This window comes from Lepidochelys olivacea (genome assembly GCF_965140295.1).
Source record: "Lepidochelys olivacea isolate rLepOli2 genome assembly, chromosome: 1".
In the NCBI taxonomy this organism is placed as follows: Eukaryota; Metazoa; Chordata; order Testudines; family Cheloniidae; genus Lepidochelys; species Lepidochelys olivacea.
The window spans coordinates 63,358,790-63,379,175 of NC_140411.1; the positions used below are offsets into that span (position 1 = coordinate 63,358,790).

Sequence of the window (20,386 nt, forward strand, 5' to 3'; positions counted from 1 at the left end):
CCTTGCCTAGCCCTGCGCTGCTGCCTTGCCTGACCTCGCCTCCCTAATTTACTGCCCTGGCCCCTTGGATTGGATCTTCCAGCTACTGACGCCTGTTAGAACTCAGACCATTGCCCTGAATTGCCTCTGACAGTGATTCACCTCCTAGCTACCTGCGGTTGCCCCCTACCCTGCCTTGGCCACTAGCCATTACATAATCATCCCACTGCATTCTCCTTGTTCGATTCCTCCTCAAGACTCACTGCTAGCATGAAGCCTACAAATAGTTATTTACTATTCATGGCTTGGTGAAGGACCACTGGGGGTAACAAGACAAAGTCCTTCACCAAAGGCTCTTAAGCAAAGTAAGCTGTCATGGGATAAGAGGGAAGGTCCTCTCATGGATTGGTAACTGGTTAAAAGATAGGAAACAAAGGGCAAGAACAAATGATCAGTTTTCAGAATGGAGAGAGATAAATAGTGGTGTCCTCCAGGGGTCTGCACTGGGACCAGTCCTATCAACATATTCATAAATTATCTGGAAAAAGAGGTAAACCGTGAGGTGGCAAAATTTGCAGATGATACAAAACTACTCAAGATAGTTAAGTCCCAAGCACACTGCGAAGAGCTACCAAAGGATCTCACAAAACTTGGTGACTGAGCAACAAAGTGGCAGATGAAATTCCATATTGATAAATGCAAAGTAATGCACATTGGAAAATATAATCCCAACTATACATATAAAATGATGGGGTCTAAATTAGCTGTTACCACTCAAGAAAGAGATCTTGGAGTCATTGTGGATAGTTCTCTGAAAACATCCACTCAGTGTGCAGCGGCAGTCAAAAAATCAAACAAAATGTTGGGGATCGTTAAGAAAGGGATAGATAATAAGACAGAAAATATCATATTTCCTCTATATAAATCCATGGTATGCTCACGTATTGGATACTGTGTGCAGAAGTGGTCGCCCCATCTCAAAAAAGATACATTGGAATTGGAAAAGGTTCCGAAAAGGGCAATAAAAATTATTAGTGGTATGGAATGGCTTCCGTATGAGGAGAGATTAATAAAACTGAGACTTTTCAGCTTGGAAAAAGAAACGACTAAGGGTGGACATTATAGAGGTCAATAAAATCGTGACTGGTATGGAGAAAGTAAATAAGGAAATGTTATTTATTCCTTCTCATAACACACAAATGAGGGGTCACCAAATGAAATGTATAGGCAGCAGGTTTAGAACAAACAAAAGGATTATTTTTTCACACAACGCACAGTCAACCTGTGGAGCTCCTTGCCAGAGGATATTGTGAAGGCCAAGACTATAACAGGGTTCAAAAAAGAACTAGAGAAGTTCATGGAGGCTAGTTCCATCAATGGCTATTAGCCAGGATGAGCTGGGAAGGTGTCCCTAGGCTCTGTTTTCCAGAAGCTTGGAATGGATCACTTGGTGATTACCTGTTCTGTTCATTCCCTCTGGGGTTCCTGGCATTGGCCACTGTCAGAAGATGGGCTAGATGGACCTTTGGTCTGACCCAGTATGGCTGTTCTTATGTTCTTGTGTTCTTTACAATTTTTAATATGATTTGGACCCCTCAAGGTATCCTGTGTAATTCATGATCTTACTACTGTTACCCTCATCTTCCCTCCCCCATTTCCTCTTATTGTCTGTAACATTCATCTGTTGTGCCTTGTCTTCAATTAGTTTGCAAGCACTTTGGGACCTGGACCATGGCTTCCTGTGTATTTGTCCAATGCCTAGAACAATGGGGCACCAGCTCTGATTGGGACTTATTAGTACTGTTGAATTACAAATAATGATTGAATATTGAGATTGTGCTAAGTGACAAGAACTGTTCATGGTCACAAGTATTATAAGCTCTCATATGTTTCTGAAAGAACAGAAAGCATGTTGTTTCCTGTGGTAAAGAGTCACTTGTAACTGTTCAAACAGTGTGTGTTACTTGATCGTTGCCCAAAAGTTATTCTTAAAACTCTGAAGGTGATAATATACAGCTCAGAATAAAATGTTTAGGCATGGAGGGTTAGCTGTCTGGGTCAGGTAGCTAAAGATTAATGCAGACTTCACAAGCCTCCTTGTAACTAGCTTCTAATAACTTTGATGAGGATAGCAAATACTCTGTAGCATTGCTTATACCTGTCACTTGAACTGGCAACCAGTTTTGTCACTTGCAGGTGATTCTTACAATGTCTAATGGGTTCTTGTTCAGCCGAGTTGCCAAACAGCAGTCAGCAGCATTGCACACTAAGCCTCAAATCCTCTCCCAGGCACCCAGCTCCAGTAAATGGGCTGAACATATCCAGGGAGAGAGGAGGGGAAGGAGTATTCCACCAGGGCCACATGTCTACACAGGCCATGGCGGTGAGCCTCTGGGCCCGGGTCAACAGACCCGGGCTTTTGAGGCTCACCCTGCATTCTAAAAGTAGCTATGTAAATCTTCTGCCGACTTGCACGGGCTGAAATTGTGGAAAAGCAGCATCACTTTCCCCACAACCTCAGCCGTGCAGAACACAATGCCATCCACAGCGTCAGAAACAACTCTGACATCATAATCAAAAAGGCTGACAAAGGAGGTGCTGTTGTCATCATGAATAGGTCGGAATATGAACAAGAGGCTGCTTGGCAGCTCTCCAACACCACTTTCACAAGCCATTACCCTCTGATCCCACTGAGAGTTACTAAAAGAAACTACAGCATTACAACTCCCTGAAAAAGCACAAGATGAAATCCGCACAGACACACCCCTGGAACCCCGACCTGGGATATTCTATCTACTACCCAAGATCCATAAACCTGGAAATCCTGGGCGCCCCATCATCTCAGGCATTGGCACCCTGACAGCAGGATTGTCCGGCTATGTAGACTCCCTCCTCAGGCCCTACGCTACCAGCACTCCCAGCTACCTTTGAGACACCACTGACTTCCTGAGGAAACTACAATCCATCGGTGATCTTCCTGATAACACCATCCTGGCCACTATGGATGTAGAAGCCCTCTACACCAACATTCCACACAAAGATGGACTACAAGCCGTCAAGAACACTATCCCCGATAATGTCACGGCTAACCTGGTGGCTGAACTTTGTGACTTTGTCCTTACACATAACTATTTTACATTTGGGAACAATGTATACCTTCAAATCAGTGGCACTGCTATGGGTACCCGCATGGCCCCACAGTATGCCAACATTTTTATGGCTGACTTAGAACAACGCTTCCTCAGCTCTCGTCCCCTAACGCCCCTACTCTACTTGTGCTATATTGATGACATCTTCATCATCTGGACCCATGGAAAAGAAGCTCTTGAGGAATTCCACCATGATTTCAACAATTTCCATCCCACCATCAACCTCAGCCTGGTCCAGTCCACACAAGAGATCCTCTTCCTGGACACTACAGTGCTAATAAATGATGGTCACATAAACACTACCCTATACCAGAAACCTACTGACCACTATTCCTACCTGCATGCCTCCAGCTTTCACCCTGACCACACCACACGATCCATTGTCTACAGCCAAGCTCTGTGATACAACCACATTTGCTCCAACCCCTCAGACAGAGACAAACACCTACAAGATCTCTGTCAAGCTTTCTTACAACTACAGTACCCGCCTGCTGAAGTGAAGAAACAGATTGATAGAGCCAGAAGAGTTCCCAGAAGTCACCTACTATAGGACAGGCCTAACAAAGAAAATAACAGAACACCACTAGCCGTCACCTTCAGCCCCCAACTAAAACCCCTCCAACGCATTATCAAGGATCTACAACCTATCCTGAAGGATGACCCAACTCTCTCACAAATCTTGAGAGACAGGCCAGTCCTTGCCTACAGACAGCCCCCCAACCTGAAGCGAATACTCACCAGCAACCACATACCACACAACAGAACCACTAACCCAGGAACCTATCCTTGCAACAAAGCCCGTTGCTAACTGTGCCCACATATCTATTCAGGGGACACCATCACAGGGCCTAATAACATCAGCCACACTATCAGAGGCTCGTTCACCTGCACATCTACCAATGTGATATATGCCATCATGTGCCAGCAATGCCCCTCTGCCATGTACATTGGTCAAACTGGATAGTCTCTACGTAAAAGAATAAATGGACACAAATCAGATGTCAATTATAACATTCATAAACCAGTCGGCGAACACTTCAATCTCTCTGGTCATGCGATTACAGACATGAAAGTTGCGATATTACAACAGAAAAACTTCAAATCCAGACTCCAGCGAGAGACTGCTGAATTGGAATTCATTTGCAAATTGGATACAATTAACTTAGGCTTGAATAGAGACTGGGAGTGGCTAAGTCATTATGCAAGGTAACCTATTTCCCCTTGTTTTCCTAAACCCCCCCCCCCTTCCTCAGACGTTCTTGTTAAACCCTGGATTTGTGCTGGAAATGGCCCACCTTGATTATCATACACATTGTAAGGAGAGTGATCACTTTAGATAAGCTATTACCAGCAGGAGAGTGGGGTGGGGGGAGAGAAAACCTTTTGTAGTGATAAACACCCATTTTTTCATGATTTTTGTGTATAAAAACAAACATCTTCTGTATTTTCCACAGTATGCATCCGATGAAGTGAGCTGTAGCTCACGAAAGCTTATGCTCAAATAAATTGGTTAGTCTCTAAGGTGCCACAAGTACTCCTTTTCTTTTTGCGAATACAGACTAACACGGCTGTTACTCTGAAACCTATGTAAACCTTGTGGCTCAGGCTGGAGCTAGGGCTCCAAAGCCTAGGAAGAGAGTGGGCTTCAGAGTCCGAGCTCCAGCCCGAGTTGCAACTTCAAAGCAATATCTACACAGCTATTTTTATCGCAGTAGTGTGAGCCTGAGTTTGTCGCCCTGGGCTCAGAGGCTTGCTGCCACTGGCTGTATCGACATACCCGCTGGCAGTGGAAATGTCTATAGCTGTTATTCCAGCCAGGATAGGCTGTGAAGCCCTAGCACCTGACCTCCATCCGAGATAACAAGCCAACAGATTTACAAACTCAGTCCCTTCCATCTTTGCAACAGCTTTTGGGGATTTCTCTTGAAGCTGGGTTAGGTGATGCACAGGAGATGCACATTCTTCCCAGGTTCTGTTGCATTAGTGTCCCTTCTGTACCTCACAGAGTAGGAGGTTATCCCTCTGGTTAAAGCTTCTGTGTCGAAGTCAAGGTTAACGCAGTGGTGGTGCATAGCACTGTGTAATGACTCTAGCTAACCATAAAGTGATGTATGTTGGTCAGCATGAATGTACTAGTGTATACATTTAGTTGCCTCGGTACACTGCAAAGAAGTCCCAAACTGCAACATTTGAAAGTTTGGTTCAGGCCTCTGAATTAGAGGAGGAAATTTTGAAAAATACTTTCTATTGGACTGGAGGTTTGTGTTTGCTTAGCCTGTTTTGCTCAGATGTAGTTATTTGGTTGTTATGAAAAAAGATTCTATCCTCTTAGTTGTCCATTAGACTCCTCACAACAATTTCTTGAGGGTAAATTTTATCATGGAAGAATGATTACATGCTTTTCAAAACAATTTAATTTGATATAACAATACTGTAGCTGCAGCTAAATCTTCCAGAGAGATGCTGTGGAGGAGCCAAATTAGATGCAACAATGAACCTATAGGTGTATTTTAATGACTACACTATATTTGCAATAAGATATTTGTATTGTTTGAAAAATAATAGAAATTAATTGGGTCAAAGAAAGGTTTGTCCTGTCAAAAGTAAAGTATTTTTATTGCTAATGATGTATTGAGATCTCCTGTTCAGGCAACAAACTAGTTTGACAAAGATTTTGACTCATGTTATGTGCGATTACGCAGGATACAAGAGACTCTTTATACAGTAAGGTCTGTTCAAGAGAGGCCTGAAGTTAAGTGGTGTTAATATATCATTTCTTATTCTCTGGAAAGTAACCATATTGTTACTGTCGATCGCCATTAAAAATTCTGTAATATCAAGCTTGAAATCATTTAATCAGATTTGTGCTCCTGTTACAAAATGCAGATAGAATTTTGGAGGGTTTTTTTTTTAATTACAGCTATTGCATAGTGATATCACAGTTCAAAAATGAAGACAGTACTGCATCATACTTTGCTAAGCCAAATGACCATTGTTGCTGCCAAGTATAAGAACTGCCAAGAGTAAAGTTCTTCTCCAGGACGTTAATAGTATCGCTGAAATAATGGCTGTCACATTTCCTTATGTATATTTATGCTCAGATAATTTATTTAAATAGTGTTCTTGGTATATGCTTTATAGCCTTCCACATTTTGCTATACAAATTTAGGCTTATATTGCAGACTGTGCAATTCATTTGGCAAATGTAATTTCCATCCCTGCATACTAATCGATTTCTCCACAAACACCTGCTATCAGTTATGATAATAAAAATGCCATTCTAAATTGAAAAGGGGCCAAATCGAGCTTCCTAAGGAAATGACTTCAGTATCTTTCAGTGCGGCAAATGTAGTAATGTTCTTGTAGTGCCAAGGTTGGTTGTTGTTTGGGGTTTTTTTTGGGTTGTTGTTTGGGGGGGTGTTTTTTTAGCATTTGTATTTTATATAATTTTGCTCTATGACATCATTTCCCTGTCTAAATGATTCCTCGTAACCAGGGAATTCTCAGGGAGGCAGGAGTGGAGTTTCCACATTTCCTCTCTCTTGGGACCAAATCCAAAAAGCTTTACTTAGCCAAAACTCCCTAGCATAACAGGGCCTTAATCCTGACTGGAACCTCTGGGTGCTACCATAGTATAAATATTAAACAGTCACGTCAGTTTCTATAACATTGCTGGGCAAAAGCTGTGAAGTCAATAGAGTTTTGCCAATTGAAGAACTTAAGAATTTTGCCTTTCACTAGGTTTTAGGGAAGAAACTGATATCTATGTCTAAATTTAGCAGCCAGTCTATGAAGAGTGATTGAAACAATTTATGGCCTCATCTCACTAGGAAATAACCTCTTGTTGACTATGCCCCTGTCAAATGATTAACTGCTAATGTACACAGAACAAAACTGTTTTCACCATTATGCCCTCCCACACTCAGAAATGTTGTGCCCGTTTTCAGAAATGGTGATTCTCTAGTGGAGCTCAGCAGACATTTTTACCTCCATATGTGACTCGGTAGCAAAATGCATGCATCTCAGCTCCACTGCAGCTTATGCTATCAGTTGTACCAGTATGACTGCACCATTGCTGAGACACAGGTAGGAAACTGTCAAGAGTAGATACCTCCCTTGCAGAAAAAAATGAATGACTCCGTGTTAAGTCAGGGCTGTAGCACAGTTTCAGAATCAGGGTCAAAAATTCATTCACAGCTAAACCGTTTTCAACACTAGTTTGAGGTGGTGGGGTTGGAAGAGAATTATTGCTGACATCTGTTGTCAGTAATAGGTCATTTTCTGAAGTCTCTCTTAGGACATTTCTCTTGGGCAGTGGTTCTCAACTTCTCTCCTTCCCGTCAGCACTCTTCTCCCAGCCATTACACATCTGTCCTCCCATTTAGCAATATCAGAAAGGCAAGGTTGTCATGACCCCCTGACACCTATTTGCAATTGCCCATGCGGGTCCCTACCTCCATGTCAAGAAATCCTGCTTTAGGATATTTATATAAGGCCTTGTCTGCACTAAAGAACTGAACCATTTGTTACTGAACCAGATTAAGTGTAAACAATTAAGTGTCTCCACACTAGTCATACCAAACTGGTTTATTTTGCCCCATATTCACACTTGTGCTGTCCTAAACAATTTCATTTGCAATTCCTTTTGTCTAACAATTCACAGCTAGCTCCTAGAAGTAGTGCATCCTGGAAAATGTCACAAGGCCACTTAGGGCTTGACTAAACAGAAATGCTCAGGAAAGTGAATTAAGATAAATCAAATTTAGGACATTTTGATTCTGAATAAGAGTTTTCCACACAGGAGTTAAATGCAATTTAACTAACTCACTTTAATTTGGATGAACTTTCCTGAGTGTCCCCCTGTAGACAAGCCCTTAGTGTACTGTGGGGCATTAATAGGGAGGACTAGTTGAACCATTTCAGCTTGTCTGTGTTCACTCTTGCACCAAACCAGTTGAAATTGAACCTATGAAGCTGTGACAGTTTTAGTCCTGCTATTTCTAACGAACTATTAGACTCTTTGTAAACTATTAGCAGACCATTTGAGAAGTTCTTGTGTGTGCTGGACTCTTCAGACCCGAGAGTGGCGACTCAGACTCGAGCTGCATCCACACTACGAAGTGCCTGGGCTCTGACCCACATCACAGAGGGACTCAGGCTCTGACCCTCCACCCTGCAGGGTCCGTAGGCCCCAGTCAAGAGGGTTTCCTGACCCGAGTCAGCCTCATTTCTGTATGGATGGAAGGGGCGCTTGGGCATGAACCTGAGTCAGAGCTTGGGCTTAGTGTGCTGTGTAGACATACCCAAAATGTTCTACAAATATTCTTAAGGCTTTCACCAGTTTAATTTCTCTAGACCAAACTTAAGAGTCGAGTGTTTACCTTGTATAGATTTATGCTGCATCCCCTTTTGTCTGAACAATGCCCTATGTTATCTGCCAGCAAATAAGTCATCATATTGGATTTTTTTTTGAATGTTCATTTTCTCATAGCTCTAACAGCCCAAGCTTATGCACTGAAGGAAGAGAATGACAGCCTCCGATGGCAGCTGGATGCTTACAGAAATGAGGTGGAGCTTCTAAAACAAGAGAAAGGACAACTCTTTAGGACAGAAGAAAGTCTCACAAAGGACCAACAGTTGCAATTTCTGCAGCAGACTATGCAAGGCATGCAGCAGGTAACATGAGTCAATTTTTAATGCCTTTTCCCAATAATGTATATGCAAAAGGGGTATTTTTTGTTAGGAAAAAAATCACTGCAAATTTCTGCAGTGCTAAAATCAGTTTTTTTAAGATGGTAAGGGGCCTGACCATGATTTCTTTGCATACTCAAATGCCTGTTGATTTCTGCAGGCTGTTTTGGGTGTATACAGACGGCAGCATCAGGCCACAGGGATTAAAGACCTGCTGACAAAGGGGATGTCTACACTGCAGTCTGACATGCGATTGCAGCGTGGGTTGGCCTAGCTCTGCAAGAAAACAGCAGGTTTAAGAAGCCTTTTCCAACCTAGCATGGCCAGTGCCCCAAAGGCCGCAGGTCAGGTATGGGTCATAGCGCCAGCAGCCTTAAACAGCATCAGAGCTGTGCAGTGCGCGAGGGGAGAGAACACACAGTACCACTGCAAAGGCTGTAGCAAGGGCTGCTGTGGCCTGTGCTCCCATGACACTTCTAAAGACACTTGTCCATCTCCTCAGCAAGTATAAATTGACATACCACCACTGAAGTCAGTGGCGCTAGATTGATTTACACTAGCTGAGGACCTGGCCCATTGTGACTGAGTCAAACATAATGTCGCCAGAAGCTGCTGCTGGTGTAGTACACCTCCACTTTCCTTCTACTGTGGCCAGTGACTTAAAGCCATAGATTGACCCTTTATTTCTAAGGATCCTTCTGTTTCCAAACAGTTAATCAGCTCCCACTTCTGTTATTATCATTGGAAGTCATAAATCCCCTCTCTGTGACATTGCAGTTAGTAGTCATTGTGGGGTCCCAGACTTCTGCCTTCTGACCAGGAGTGAGCTTCAGTACAGATCTGTACATGAACACCCAGATCCCTCATCTTTCTTTTACAACATTGGGAGAATTTGTGGCCTAAGTGAGTAATTTCTTAATAAAATATATGAGAACTAACAAATTAGGCATTAGTTGCTCTTCAAATATGATGCTAAAGTGCCTTAGGCCTCAAAGCACCTAAGCACACGCTTTAAGCATATGAATAATCTCATCCTTACTTAAGCACACGCTTAAGTATTGCTGACTTCATTAAAGTTAAGCACCTGAACACATGCTTTGCTAAATCTGAGCCTTAGTGTCTGTCCTCTGTTGCCTTGCACTTTGTGTAGCCATTCACACCAGTACAAATGTGTATAAAATGCTACCAAACCAAAGTGGTCGTGTTTTTACACTCACTAGGCACTGGTTTAGATTGTCACCTGTGTTGCAAGGGCAAAAGAGAATCAGGCCCTGGAATTTTAATTGAATTAGGATTGAAACTTCAGCCAGATACCAATATTGTTAACCAAGCGTGTTAAGAGAAAACCCACCGTTTATTATCCACTATCTATCTGTGTCACACCAACTGTAGTTTCCCGTCCTCCGTGGTTTTTTAAATCCTTGACATTTTGCTGTGAGTTTTTGAATTTTTGCTAGTTTGACATCTGGGATCAAGCCAACCAACTTCCTATGGGGGAGGATTACAAAAGGTTCAAGAAGTTGGAAAAGGGGCTGTAGTTAAGCCAATTTGAGGATATGCTGAGGATTGCAGAGATGAGGAGTCTTGTTGGGAAGTTGTTAGCAGGTTCAACAGCTGAATGGAGCTGGGTTGGGTCACTTTTGCGGATGATTGTAATGGGTTTGAGTAGATGTGTTTGGGTTGTTAGTAGCACTTGTGACACGCCACGACATTTACACTTTTCCTGTGATTCATCCAGGAATATTTAGAAATTGGCCTCTCATTTAGGTAGAACCTATGAAATCTGAGTTTGGTTTTCGGAAATACTGAAGATTGACAGCTTCAATTGAAATCCATCAGCACAGCATGTGTACAGCACCTATGAAAATCAGGCTCTATATGAAATATTAAACACACATCCAGGTCTTGGCTGGTAATGGTTTAACAAGAAGACCTCTCTCATTCCCTTTTATCTTGTTGTGTATATATTATATTTAATTTAAGACAAGATGAACTGGTTTCCACCGAGTTCCTGAGCCCTACCTACACATTAAAAAAAACAGTTCCTCATCCTTCCTTTCCATTCACACCCACTCCCCTGCAACCGCAAACCCCTTCCTCCCTCTCACTTCGAAAACTAAAGAATAATTGATTTGAGCTGCAGTTGAAGAGCAGGTCTGGCTGAGAAAATGGATGCATTTTGAGCGTCAAGGAATTTTCTGTGCACAGACTTGGTGCCAAACAGTAGCAAATAATGCAACACTGATGTATTTTTAATGCACTCCAATTATCTGGTGATTTTTCAGGTTTCTTTTGCACACTTACAGGACTGATGAAATGAGTGATTATTTTCTCTTCTCTCACCACTTCTGTTGCTCAAAAGCATTATCAGCAAAATCACATAGATATTTGCTCATGAAGTATACCATATAGGCAGTCATAGCAATCTAGCAATTTATGTTGTCGAAAAATGTGTAATAGCAGCTCAGGCATTGAAGTTATGTGTTTTTGAGTTAACTTCCTCCATGAATTTGTGTCACCATTTAATTTCATACCCACTATGAGGTCTCAAACAAATGGAAATAATGTCTTGTATCCATGGTAACAAATGAGGTACACTGTACCTGATTTGAAGATGGAAATTGAATTAACTTGTCACTTCTGTATAGGTGGTGTTAGCTTCCATGTATTTCTATATAGCAGTGGTTCCCAAACTTGGGACACTGCTTGTTTGGTGGCCAGTATGTCCCTCGGCCCGCGCCACTTCCCGCAGCCCCCATTGGCCTGGCACAGCAAACCGCAGGAAGTGGGAGCCATGATTGCCTGAACCTGCAGACATGGCAGGTAAACAAACCGGCCGGGCCCACCAGGGGCTTCCCTGCACAAGCGGCGTTCCAAGTTTGGGAACCACTGCTATACGGGGACACACATACAAAATATATACCTTTTCAAATTGCTCTGTATTTGAGCATCTCACCGCTGGAATCAATGTAAGGAAACTCTGTGATCAGAGAGATTTTGCTTTCAGAATGTAATTCCAGTGTCGTTTTGGGGGAACAGGTTAGATACTTTAGGATCTAATGTTAATCACTCAATGCTAAGTATATTTGAATCTTGCCTCCCTAGTGTGAAATGACTGAAAATGCCCAGACAACAGGACATGGATTTTTACCATATAGAGATTATAGATGACATATATTCTGAGCGATGCTGAAGTTCATTTTGATTAATTTTTAATGCATACCAGGTGACTTTATGAATTCCTTAGAGAATTATTTATCAGAGTATTAACAGTATTGGCCTGTAGACTATACTATTGTGTGGACCTTTTGCTGTGTCCTCACACTACCTTGGTAACATTATTTCAGTTGAGACTTATGAAGAACAGGAGCGAGGATTTGACTTGGCCATCTTTAGGAAGAGTCACAGAAAAGTCATACTGAACAAAGGAAATGTCACAAAAACATTGTTAAAAATATTAAGAGGGAAAGGATTAGCCTGCAAAAGAACCTTTGTTCTGCTATTTACAATGCAAACAATTCATACAGTGCAAGTTCTGTGATAACAAATGGCCAGTTTGAACCCAGGTCTTAGACAGAACTGTCCTCTAGTTGTCATGGCCTTTGCGTTGTTTTGCTGAGCATCCTGCATCTCCCACTGAAGTCACTGGGAGCTGGAGGTGCCCAACACTTGTCAGGTTTCAGGCTCTTCCTCAAAGATATTCATATGAAATCAATGGAAGTTAGATACCTAAATACTTTAGAGGAACTAGGCCCTACTCTGTAAATTGGTTGATTATGGACCATGTCATTATCTGCATTTCAAATATCATAAAGGATGCCATCATTATTTAGCAAATAGTAATAACCATTGGTGAGATTTTCAAAAGCACTCAGCATTCACCTAACTTTGCTGGAGTGCATTGGAGTTTGACCATTCACTTTAATGGGAGCCATGTTAGGCCAATGCTGAGCACTTTTGAAAAGTCCTCACTATTCTGCTAGATGTTGCCCTCTGAGAATTAAATTACGTAAGCCAGACTCTGTCATAGTTGGAATGAAAAACATTATCTTTTACATAGAGGTGGTGGGCAAATCGTGTATCAGCATGATCCCATTGACTTCAGTGGGCGAGGGCTGAGAGCATATTTCTTCACAGGGAGTTCAGTAACTTGTAGGATGGATCTATGTGGGACCTTTTTCTTTACTTCTTCCTTGTGGCTGATCTACTGTCTAAACTCCCATGAACCTCAATCAGTGTTTAGCGCTACAGGTCTCAAGGTCTCAAAGAAGATTTTCCTATCACATCCATTCCATTCACTCACAAGCAAACTTTCCCAAATGCCAAAAGTCACAGATACTTTTGTAAAAGCCTGAAAATCACAAAATCCAGGGCTGTCATGACCACTATAACAACCCATTCATCCTTAAGCGTGAATGTTCCGGCAGCAGATGAATGCTAAGATTCATAGCATAGTCAGGTGGATGGGGCTCGTTGTGGGTTATATTCATTAGTATATCCTAACTACAGAAGGGCTTATTTATTCTATTTCATCCTTCCACTCCGTACTCACCAAACATTTACTCAACATGTCGCCCAGCATACACATGCTCAAGATTAACCTGTTTCTTCTGAAAATGCAGTATTAGAGAGGAGAGTAAATGAGAGGAAAAAATATCACCCTTATATTCACTTTTTACCTGCTGAATAAATATACTAGAGTGATTAAGTTGAAAGTATTTTTGTTGCTTTCCAGAGTATGAATCTTAATTTGATCTATAAATTTACAAAGAGCAACAGCAGTAGCAAGAACCTGGCATTACTGAATGACATTTGAATTCTGAAAACAAGTAGCCCTGTTTCTGGGAAGGGGGAGGAAGTGGCTCAGTAACAGTATGTCTGTTCTACAAGCATGACATCTGTACAGATGCAGCACTGCAGCTATGCCACTGTAGTGTAGATACTGTACTTACTACAACAACAGAAGGGGTTTTTCCGTCACTGTAGTAAATTCACCCTCTCAGAAGGAAGTCGCTAGGTCAATGGAACATTTCTTCTGTCAACCTAGCTACATATACAGTGGGTGTTAGAGCCACCTAACTGCATCGCACAGTGTGTGAAATTTTTCACAGCCTTGAGTGACATCGCTAGGTCAACCTAAGTTTTAGGTGTAGGTCAGGCCAAAGGATGCTTAAGCACTCTTTCCTTTACGCTTTGAATTTCACATCCCATTAGGCTTGCCATCAAATACCTACCTGCTGCTGTTCATACTTAAATAATAATTAATAAAGTGCACCAATAGGTTTACATGACAATGATTTAGTTTATCTCAGAATGGGAGACTGGAGTTTTCCTCCAAATGTGGCAACCCCTACCTAAGGCATTGTTTACTGCGGGCATTTCCCCCTAAAATTTCCTCCCGTAGCTATCACGAGTTCAGCTCCACAAGTGGTAGCAGCAATGGAAGTCTTAGTGTAAATAAGGCCCCACTGAGGTTTTAACTACCAGGTCATCTAGATCTGTTCTGAGATTATACATGGTTGAACTGCCTTTGTACCCCGACAGCTGCCACCAGTGATGGAGCTGAAGTGGTAACAGCAGCGGTATGAAATTTTAGGGGAAAAAAAGCCTAAGGTAGACATCCTAGTAGAAAGCACACTGACTGATGTCTACATGAAGATTATAGTCTAGCCCTCTTGCAGGAAATCCTTAAACACTAGACTTCTCCCGCTGGTTATATTACTCTTAGCTTTAGCGTGGAATTTTCAAAAGCATTTGATGTTGGCCTAATTCTGCTCCCATGAAGTCAACGGAAGCAAAGTTAGGCTAGCGCTGAGCACTTTTGAAAATCCCAGCCTTAGTGGTGAATACTTATTTCTTTAAAGATGAATGGTAAAATTGAAATTCATGGCAAATTTGAGTCAGCTCAAAACATGAACCTTTGCAAAGTAGAGTAGACCAGTTTTCAGAGTAGCAGCTGTGTTAGTCTGTATCTGCAAAAAGAAAAGGAGTACTTGTGGCACCTGATAGAGCTGTAGCTCCTGAAAACTTATGCTCAAATAAATTTGTTAGTCTCTAAGGTGCCACAAGTACTCCTTTTCTTTTTACAGTAGACCAGTAATTTTTATCTAGACCAACTTCAAGGCTTTCTGCTAATCTATGTACTTTCTCTAGCCTCAATGTGTAAGTTTTTTTTTTAACTTTGCTTTAAAGATCAATCAAATATTTCTCTTTGAAAAAGAAAAAGAAAATCTAAAATCTAAGTGGGTTTGTTAAATATGAGGATGCTATGGTTATGAAGAAGTGGTTTCATGCAATTTGTGGTCACATGGAGAAATAGACATACTTGTACCATTCAGTGCTCTACTTTTATAGAATGAAATTGTCATCCCTTCTAAGTACAAAACAAATGTATGAAATTGAAGCCTGATGAATGTCTCATTCTATATGTGTCTGCCTGTCTTGGGCTCAGCCCTGCCCTCTGCTGTGCAGCATTGAGACTTCACACTCAAGGTGGCAGCAGGACGGCATATAGTACAGTAATATGCACCAAGAGGTAAGCCTGCCTAATGCCTTTACCTATGGGGGCATGCTTGTCCCACCCCAAATAAAGAACAATTGATTAACATTCATGCTGCTACCAGGTGAGTGTGCACTTTGTTCCTGGTTACAAGACCAGCCAGGTTCACTGCTCAGGGTGGAGCCCTGGCCAGCTGGAGCCAGTAGCAGCAAATGCACAGGGCTCTTAATCAGCACAGTGCCCGTCCGCCAGGTCAGGATTTAGATCCTTCTTCCATTACAAATCCCATCAGCCTCCCAGATAGTGAGATCCTAATGTATTCTGTAAAGTGGGCAGGCCTGGGGAACAAGAGAGGTAAGTGCCATACCCTTCGCCTAACTGATATGCTGCATTTCCCTTCACTGTAATTTTTAAAAATTCATTAATTACCTTTTTAATTTGTCCAGTCTCATATTAGGCCTGGTCGTATGTTAATATAAATGCTGCAGTGTGGCTAGCTTCATTTATAACTCATTTCTAAAGCACGTGCTGCCAGCTCCTTTGACTTGTCTTTCACATTTTCTTGTTTCCTTGGTGATTTGTCTGGTCTCATCAGTGTCTTGTTACTAATGCATATTTGCTCAGCTGGGAAGTTGCACTCCCATTGTTCAAGGCTGCCGTGCACTGGCCATTTATGATATGAAATCCTGATTTAGTAGTGTACAAACTTAATATTGTAACTAATCCATAGAGCTAATGGGTTTGATGGCTGCAAAGTGTGTGTGTGTGTGTGTGTGTTCCTTCATTCTGCTTCATTTTTTTCTTTAACCTAACGAGAATTCTGCCAAGAAATGGTTACATTCTTCTTTTCTTCCATTGTTTGTAAAAAGCCTCAAAGGAGCTTGAAACACATTTACCCTTGCTGATTTTTGTCCTTTTCCATTTTGAAGATTTTAAATTCTCTTTATTTGTGTAGAATAAAGTTTTGATTGACTTGACTGGGTTTTGCTTTTAAAAAAAGGAATTGCTAGCCTGGATGGCTAATGGAATTCATAATGAGATAGGGAGACTTCCACCACTAGGTCTCTGATTCAAGTCTGCCCCAGGGGAAATAGTTCCATTCATGCATGAGCAAAGGTTGCTAGATCAGGTCCTATGTTGTTAGTGACTGAAAACTGTCACCCTCTGATGTCTGGTAGTCTAATTTAACTGGTGTGCTGCAAATCCTCCTCAGTGGATATGCCACAGCCATTCCAGAGACTGGGAGGAGATCTCATATCCCCTTCCAGGTAACTGAGTGGACAAGGTATGCTGTAATGAATACCTTGTTATAACAAACTTGGCTACTTCCTCAGAGATGTTCATTACAGCAAGTGTAATGTACTTTACTTTTTAGTAAAGTTAAATTATTATGATCATTTTGTGCTTCATTTCCAGCAGCACTAAACAAAATTGTGACCAAAAGAGCAACAGTAGAAGCATGGTATAACAGCTAAATATATTGGAATTGCTGGGGTTCTTTTTTAATATCCTAAAAACCTTGCAGTCTGAAATATGACCTAAGGTCTTATGGTCTATTTCTAGAATGTGCTTGTTGGGCTATTTAGATAGCTGGTTATAAACAATGTTTTCATGGTGGAGCTGTTCACTAGGGAAGGTTTGTCCGTTGTTCTTCGGGGGTGGGGTGTATACTTATGCACATATGTGTATATGCATGTATGTAATATATATTAAATTTATACACACAGCATTTCTTTTGGTAAATGCAGGTCTTGGGGAAGTATTCAGTGGCTATGTGATGATCATAAACAGAAAGCTATTGCTTTTCCTTTGGGGATTTTTATATGTTTGGGGGGTATTCTGTTTTGTATGGATGTTAGCATTTCCAGCCAGGCTGGCACCACATTGCACACAGCCTGAGTAATTCAGCTGGCTTCTAGAATGCCTTCTATATTTAATGTTTCATGAAAAGAGAAGATTGGTTTAGGATGGTAATTTTCTGTCTGCACTTTTGAGATCTGTGCAGTCTGGGTGATACTGAACTTTACTGGTGGCAGCAGGACAGCATATAGTACAGTAATATGCACCAAGAGGTAGGCCTGCATTGGAGATAGGGAATGTGTTTTAAAAAAAAAAGCTACCTTTTATAATATGCCTGTTTGCTTTGATAACAGCTATTTTAGTCCTCATGAATGATTTGAGATTAATAGCCCTGGAGATTGAAAATTTCTAATTATGTATAAAGCAGATACAGGAGAGTCAGTGGTAATGTAAGCAAACTCCTTGTGATGGTGGTATACAAATCTCACATTGGGACACACAGGATTAATGAGTTTATGTGGGCTCAGTTGGCCCCGTCCAACCCCAGCTGTGAGAGAGGTCAGTCTTGGAGGGAGGAGCTTAAAAAGGGAAAACACAATACAGTTAGTATCAGACTGGACCTCTAGTCTTTGGCTCCTGGAGAGCAGACTGGCTGGAGGCAAGAGCTCCTCAGATGACCTGGACCTATTCCAGAAGTTCATCTTTCATAGATTACCAAATCATAGAATATCAGGGTTGGAAGGGACCTCAGGAGGTCATCTAGTCCAACCCCCTACTCAAAACAGGACCAGACCAAGTACTGTCCCTTATTTTTGCCCCAGATCCCTAAATGGCCCCCTCAAGGATTCAGCTCACAACCCTCGGTTTAGCAGGCCAATGCTCAAACCACTGAGCTATTGCTGCCCCTCCATCTGTGGATGATTATTTTTGTTCAGTATAGACCTGTGCAGCTTTCAAACCAGTGACTCGTAGAGGATAAACCTCTGCAAACATCTAAGGTATAACAGAGCCATGAGCAATACATGTCATGGATTTAGAACAAATAGATCTTGTCCGTAAAAGGCTGACCACTTTCACTGAAAAAATTGCAGAATTGCTGATTGAAGAGAATGCAGGAGCTGTATTAAAGTTATGGAAAACTGGGTCCTCTTCAGTAAATGTTCACACTGTAGATAAAGTGGTCGGAGGGAGTTGATAGTTGAACAAATGAGCGAGCACTTTGGTGGCTGTGCTAAAAGCACTTGATTATAGTCTGTGAGCAGCTACATGGGGAACAAATATTTAGTAAAGGGCTCTGTAGTGGGGTGCGACTCACCCCTGCGGCACCTCCTGATGGTCGTCCAGGGAATTAGCGTTTCCAGCCTTCTACAGGCTGGTGTCCCGCTTGCCGCTGGGCCCCGAGTCCCTCCTGGACCCCGGTGCCCAGTTGTGAGCTGGAGCCGGTTCGCACTGGTTCACTGGAACCAGTTGTTAAATTTAGAAGCCCTTTAAGAACTGGTTGTCCCACGAGGTTGTCCCATGAGGGACAACTGGTTCTAAAAGGGCTTCTAAATTTAACAGCCGGCCAAAAGTGGCACCTTAGGCACCAACTCCGTGGGTGCTCCGGGGCTGGAGCACCCACGGGGAAAATTTGGTGGGTGCAGAGCACCCACCGGCAGCTCCCCGCCCCGCGCTTAGCCCCAGCTCACCTCCCCTCCACCTCTGCCCCCTCCCCTGAACGCGCCGCCCCGCTCTGCTTCTCTCCTCTCCCCCCCCGCCCCAGTTTCCAGCAAATCAGCTGTTTGCGTGGGAAGCCTGGAAGGGTTGAGAAGCAGGCAGCAGCTTCGCGCTCAGGCCCAGGCAGGCGGAAAAATTTGTGAGATTTTTCTGTGAAAAATTCTGAGATTTTGAACATTTCTTTTTCTGTAGAGAAAAGAAAAAGAAATCTGACAATTCTTCACAAGATGGCAACCCACAAATCTTCCAGGAAAGCAGCCCAGGAAGCCAGCCAGGCAGAGAACCAAGCTACCGAGAAGCCTGGAAGCTGGGGCTCCCAAGGCTTCTAGGCTCTCAGGTGCCACTCAGTCCACAAAGCAGGCTACTGAGAAGTCAGGAAGTCCTGGCTCCCCAGCAACTCGCAGGATGGAGCGAGAGGGGTGGGTAAGCTGGCAGGAAGGGCTCTGTCAGAAACCTGCCAGATTTTCATTGGAATTTTGACACGCCCCTGCAGAACATGTCAATTGTAATGAATCGGCATTTTCTGACAGAAAAATGTTCCAACAGAAAATTCCCAAGTAGCTGTAATGAATGTGTATATTTAATAACAGTGATGTACAGATTGACTAGGTGCTCACCTTTTCCATGTTCTCACCGCATCAAGTTTACACTACCTTTATTAGCTGCCTCAGACCACACAGCAGATCCAGCTGCATTTTCTGCTCATAATTCTTAAAACATATATAGCTTCAAGGCTTCAAAAGAACCTAGGAGTGAGAAGCCACTAAAGCTGTGGTGTCCAAACTTTTCCTCTCGGGCTCCCTGCTTCCCAGTAATGGAATGTGTCCATATCCCGCCCTGGCCGGGAGTGGAGTCGTGGCTGGGCCAGGGGCCAGAAACGGGGGCTGAGGGGTGAGAGTGGGGGCTGGGAGCCGGCCGTCGAGTCACAGCTGGAGCCAGGGCAGCAGCTGCGGCTGGGAGATGGGGCTGGAGCTGAGCTGGGGGAAGAGCGGGGCCGGATGGCACTCCCTCACCACCATCACCACCACCCATGGGGGCTGGTCTGAGCCCCACCATGTCCCTTTGAACATTCCTCCATGCCCCACTAGGGGGACGTGACCCACAGTTTGGGGACCACTGCACTAAAGCAACCTAGCTATAGTTTGGATTGAAGTCACAAATATAAAAAGAAAAGGAGTACTTGTGGCACCTCACGAAAGCTTATGCTCAAATAAATTGGTTAGTCTCTAAGGTGCCACAAGTCCTCCTTTTCTTTTTGCGAATACAGACTAACACGGCTGTTAATCTGAAATATAAAAAGGTGATTTATTAAAATTTACTTCCATCTAGCTGTGGTGACACAGCAATGCCACTGGAGGTTAAAAAGTCTGGCAGTGTTCATAGGAAGAAGTTTATGTAGACTGTCTAGCCCAGGAACCAGTGGGACTGAAACCATTTTTGATATTTGCTTCCACTTGATATGCACATTTTGTCAATCAGTTTAGATATGTGTTGTGGCCCAATTTGTATAAACGGGTAAGCTATTTAGCATGTTACTAAATGGGACATTCCA

At 42.7% G+C, this 20,386-nt stretch overlaps 1 protein-coding gene across 15 annotated transcripts in view; it reads left to right on the top strand.

Moving 5' to 3' along the window:
* Positions 1-20,386, top strand: part of ENOX1 (ecto-NOX disulfide-thiol exchanger 1) — a 509,722-nt gene that overhangs the window by 451,818 nt on the left and 37,518 nt on the right. For all 15 annotated transcript variants that reach the window (XM_084617813.1, XM_084617817.1, XM_084617814.1 and 12 more), the window contains one exon: positions 8,620-8,804. In XM_084617813.1, coding sequence (XP_084473939.1) covers positions 8,620-8,804 — 185 coding nt within the window. The remainder of the gene's footprint in view (positions 1-8,619; positions 8,805-20,386) is intronic.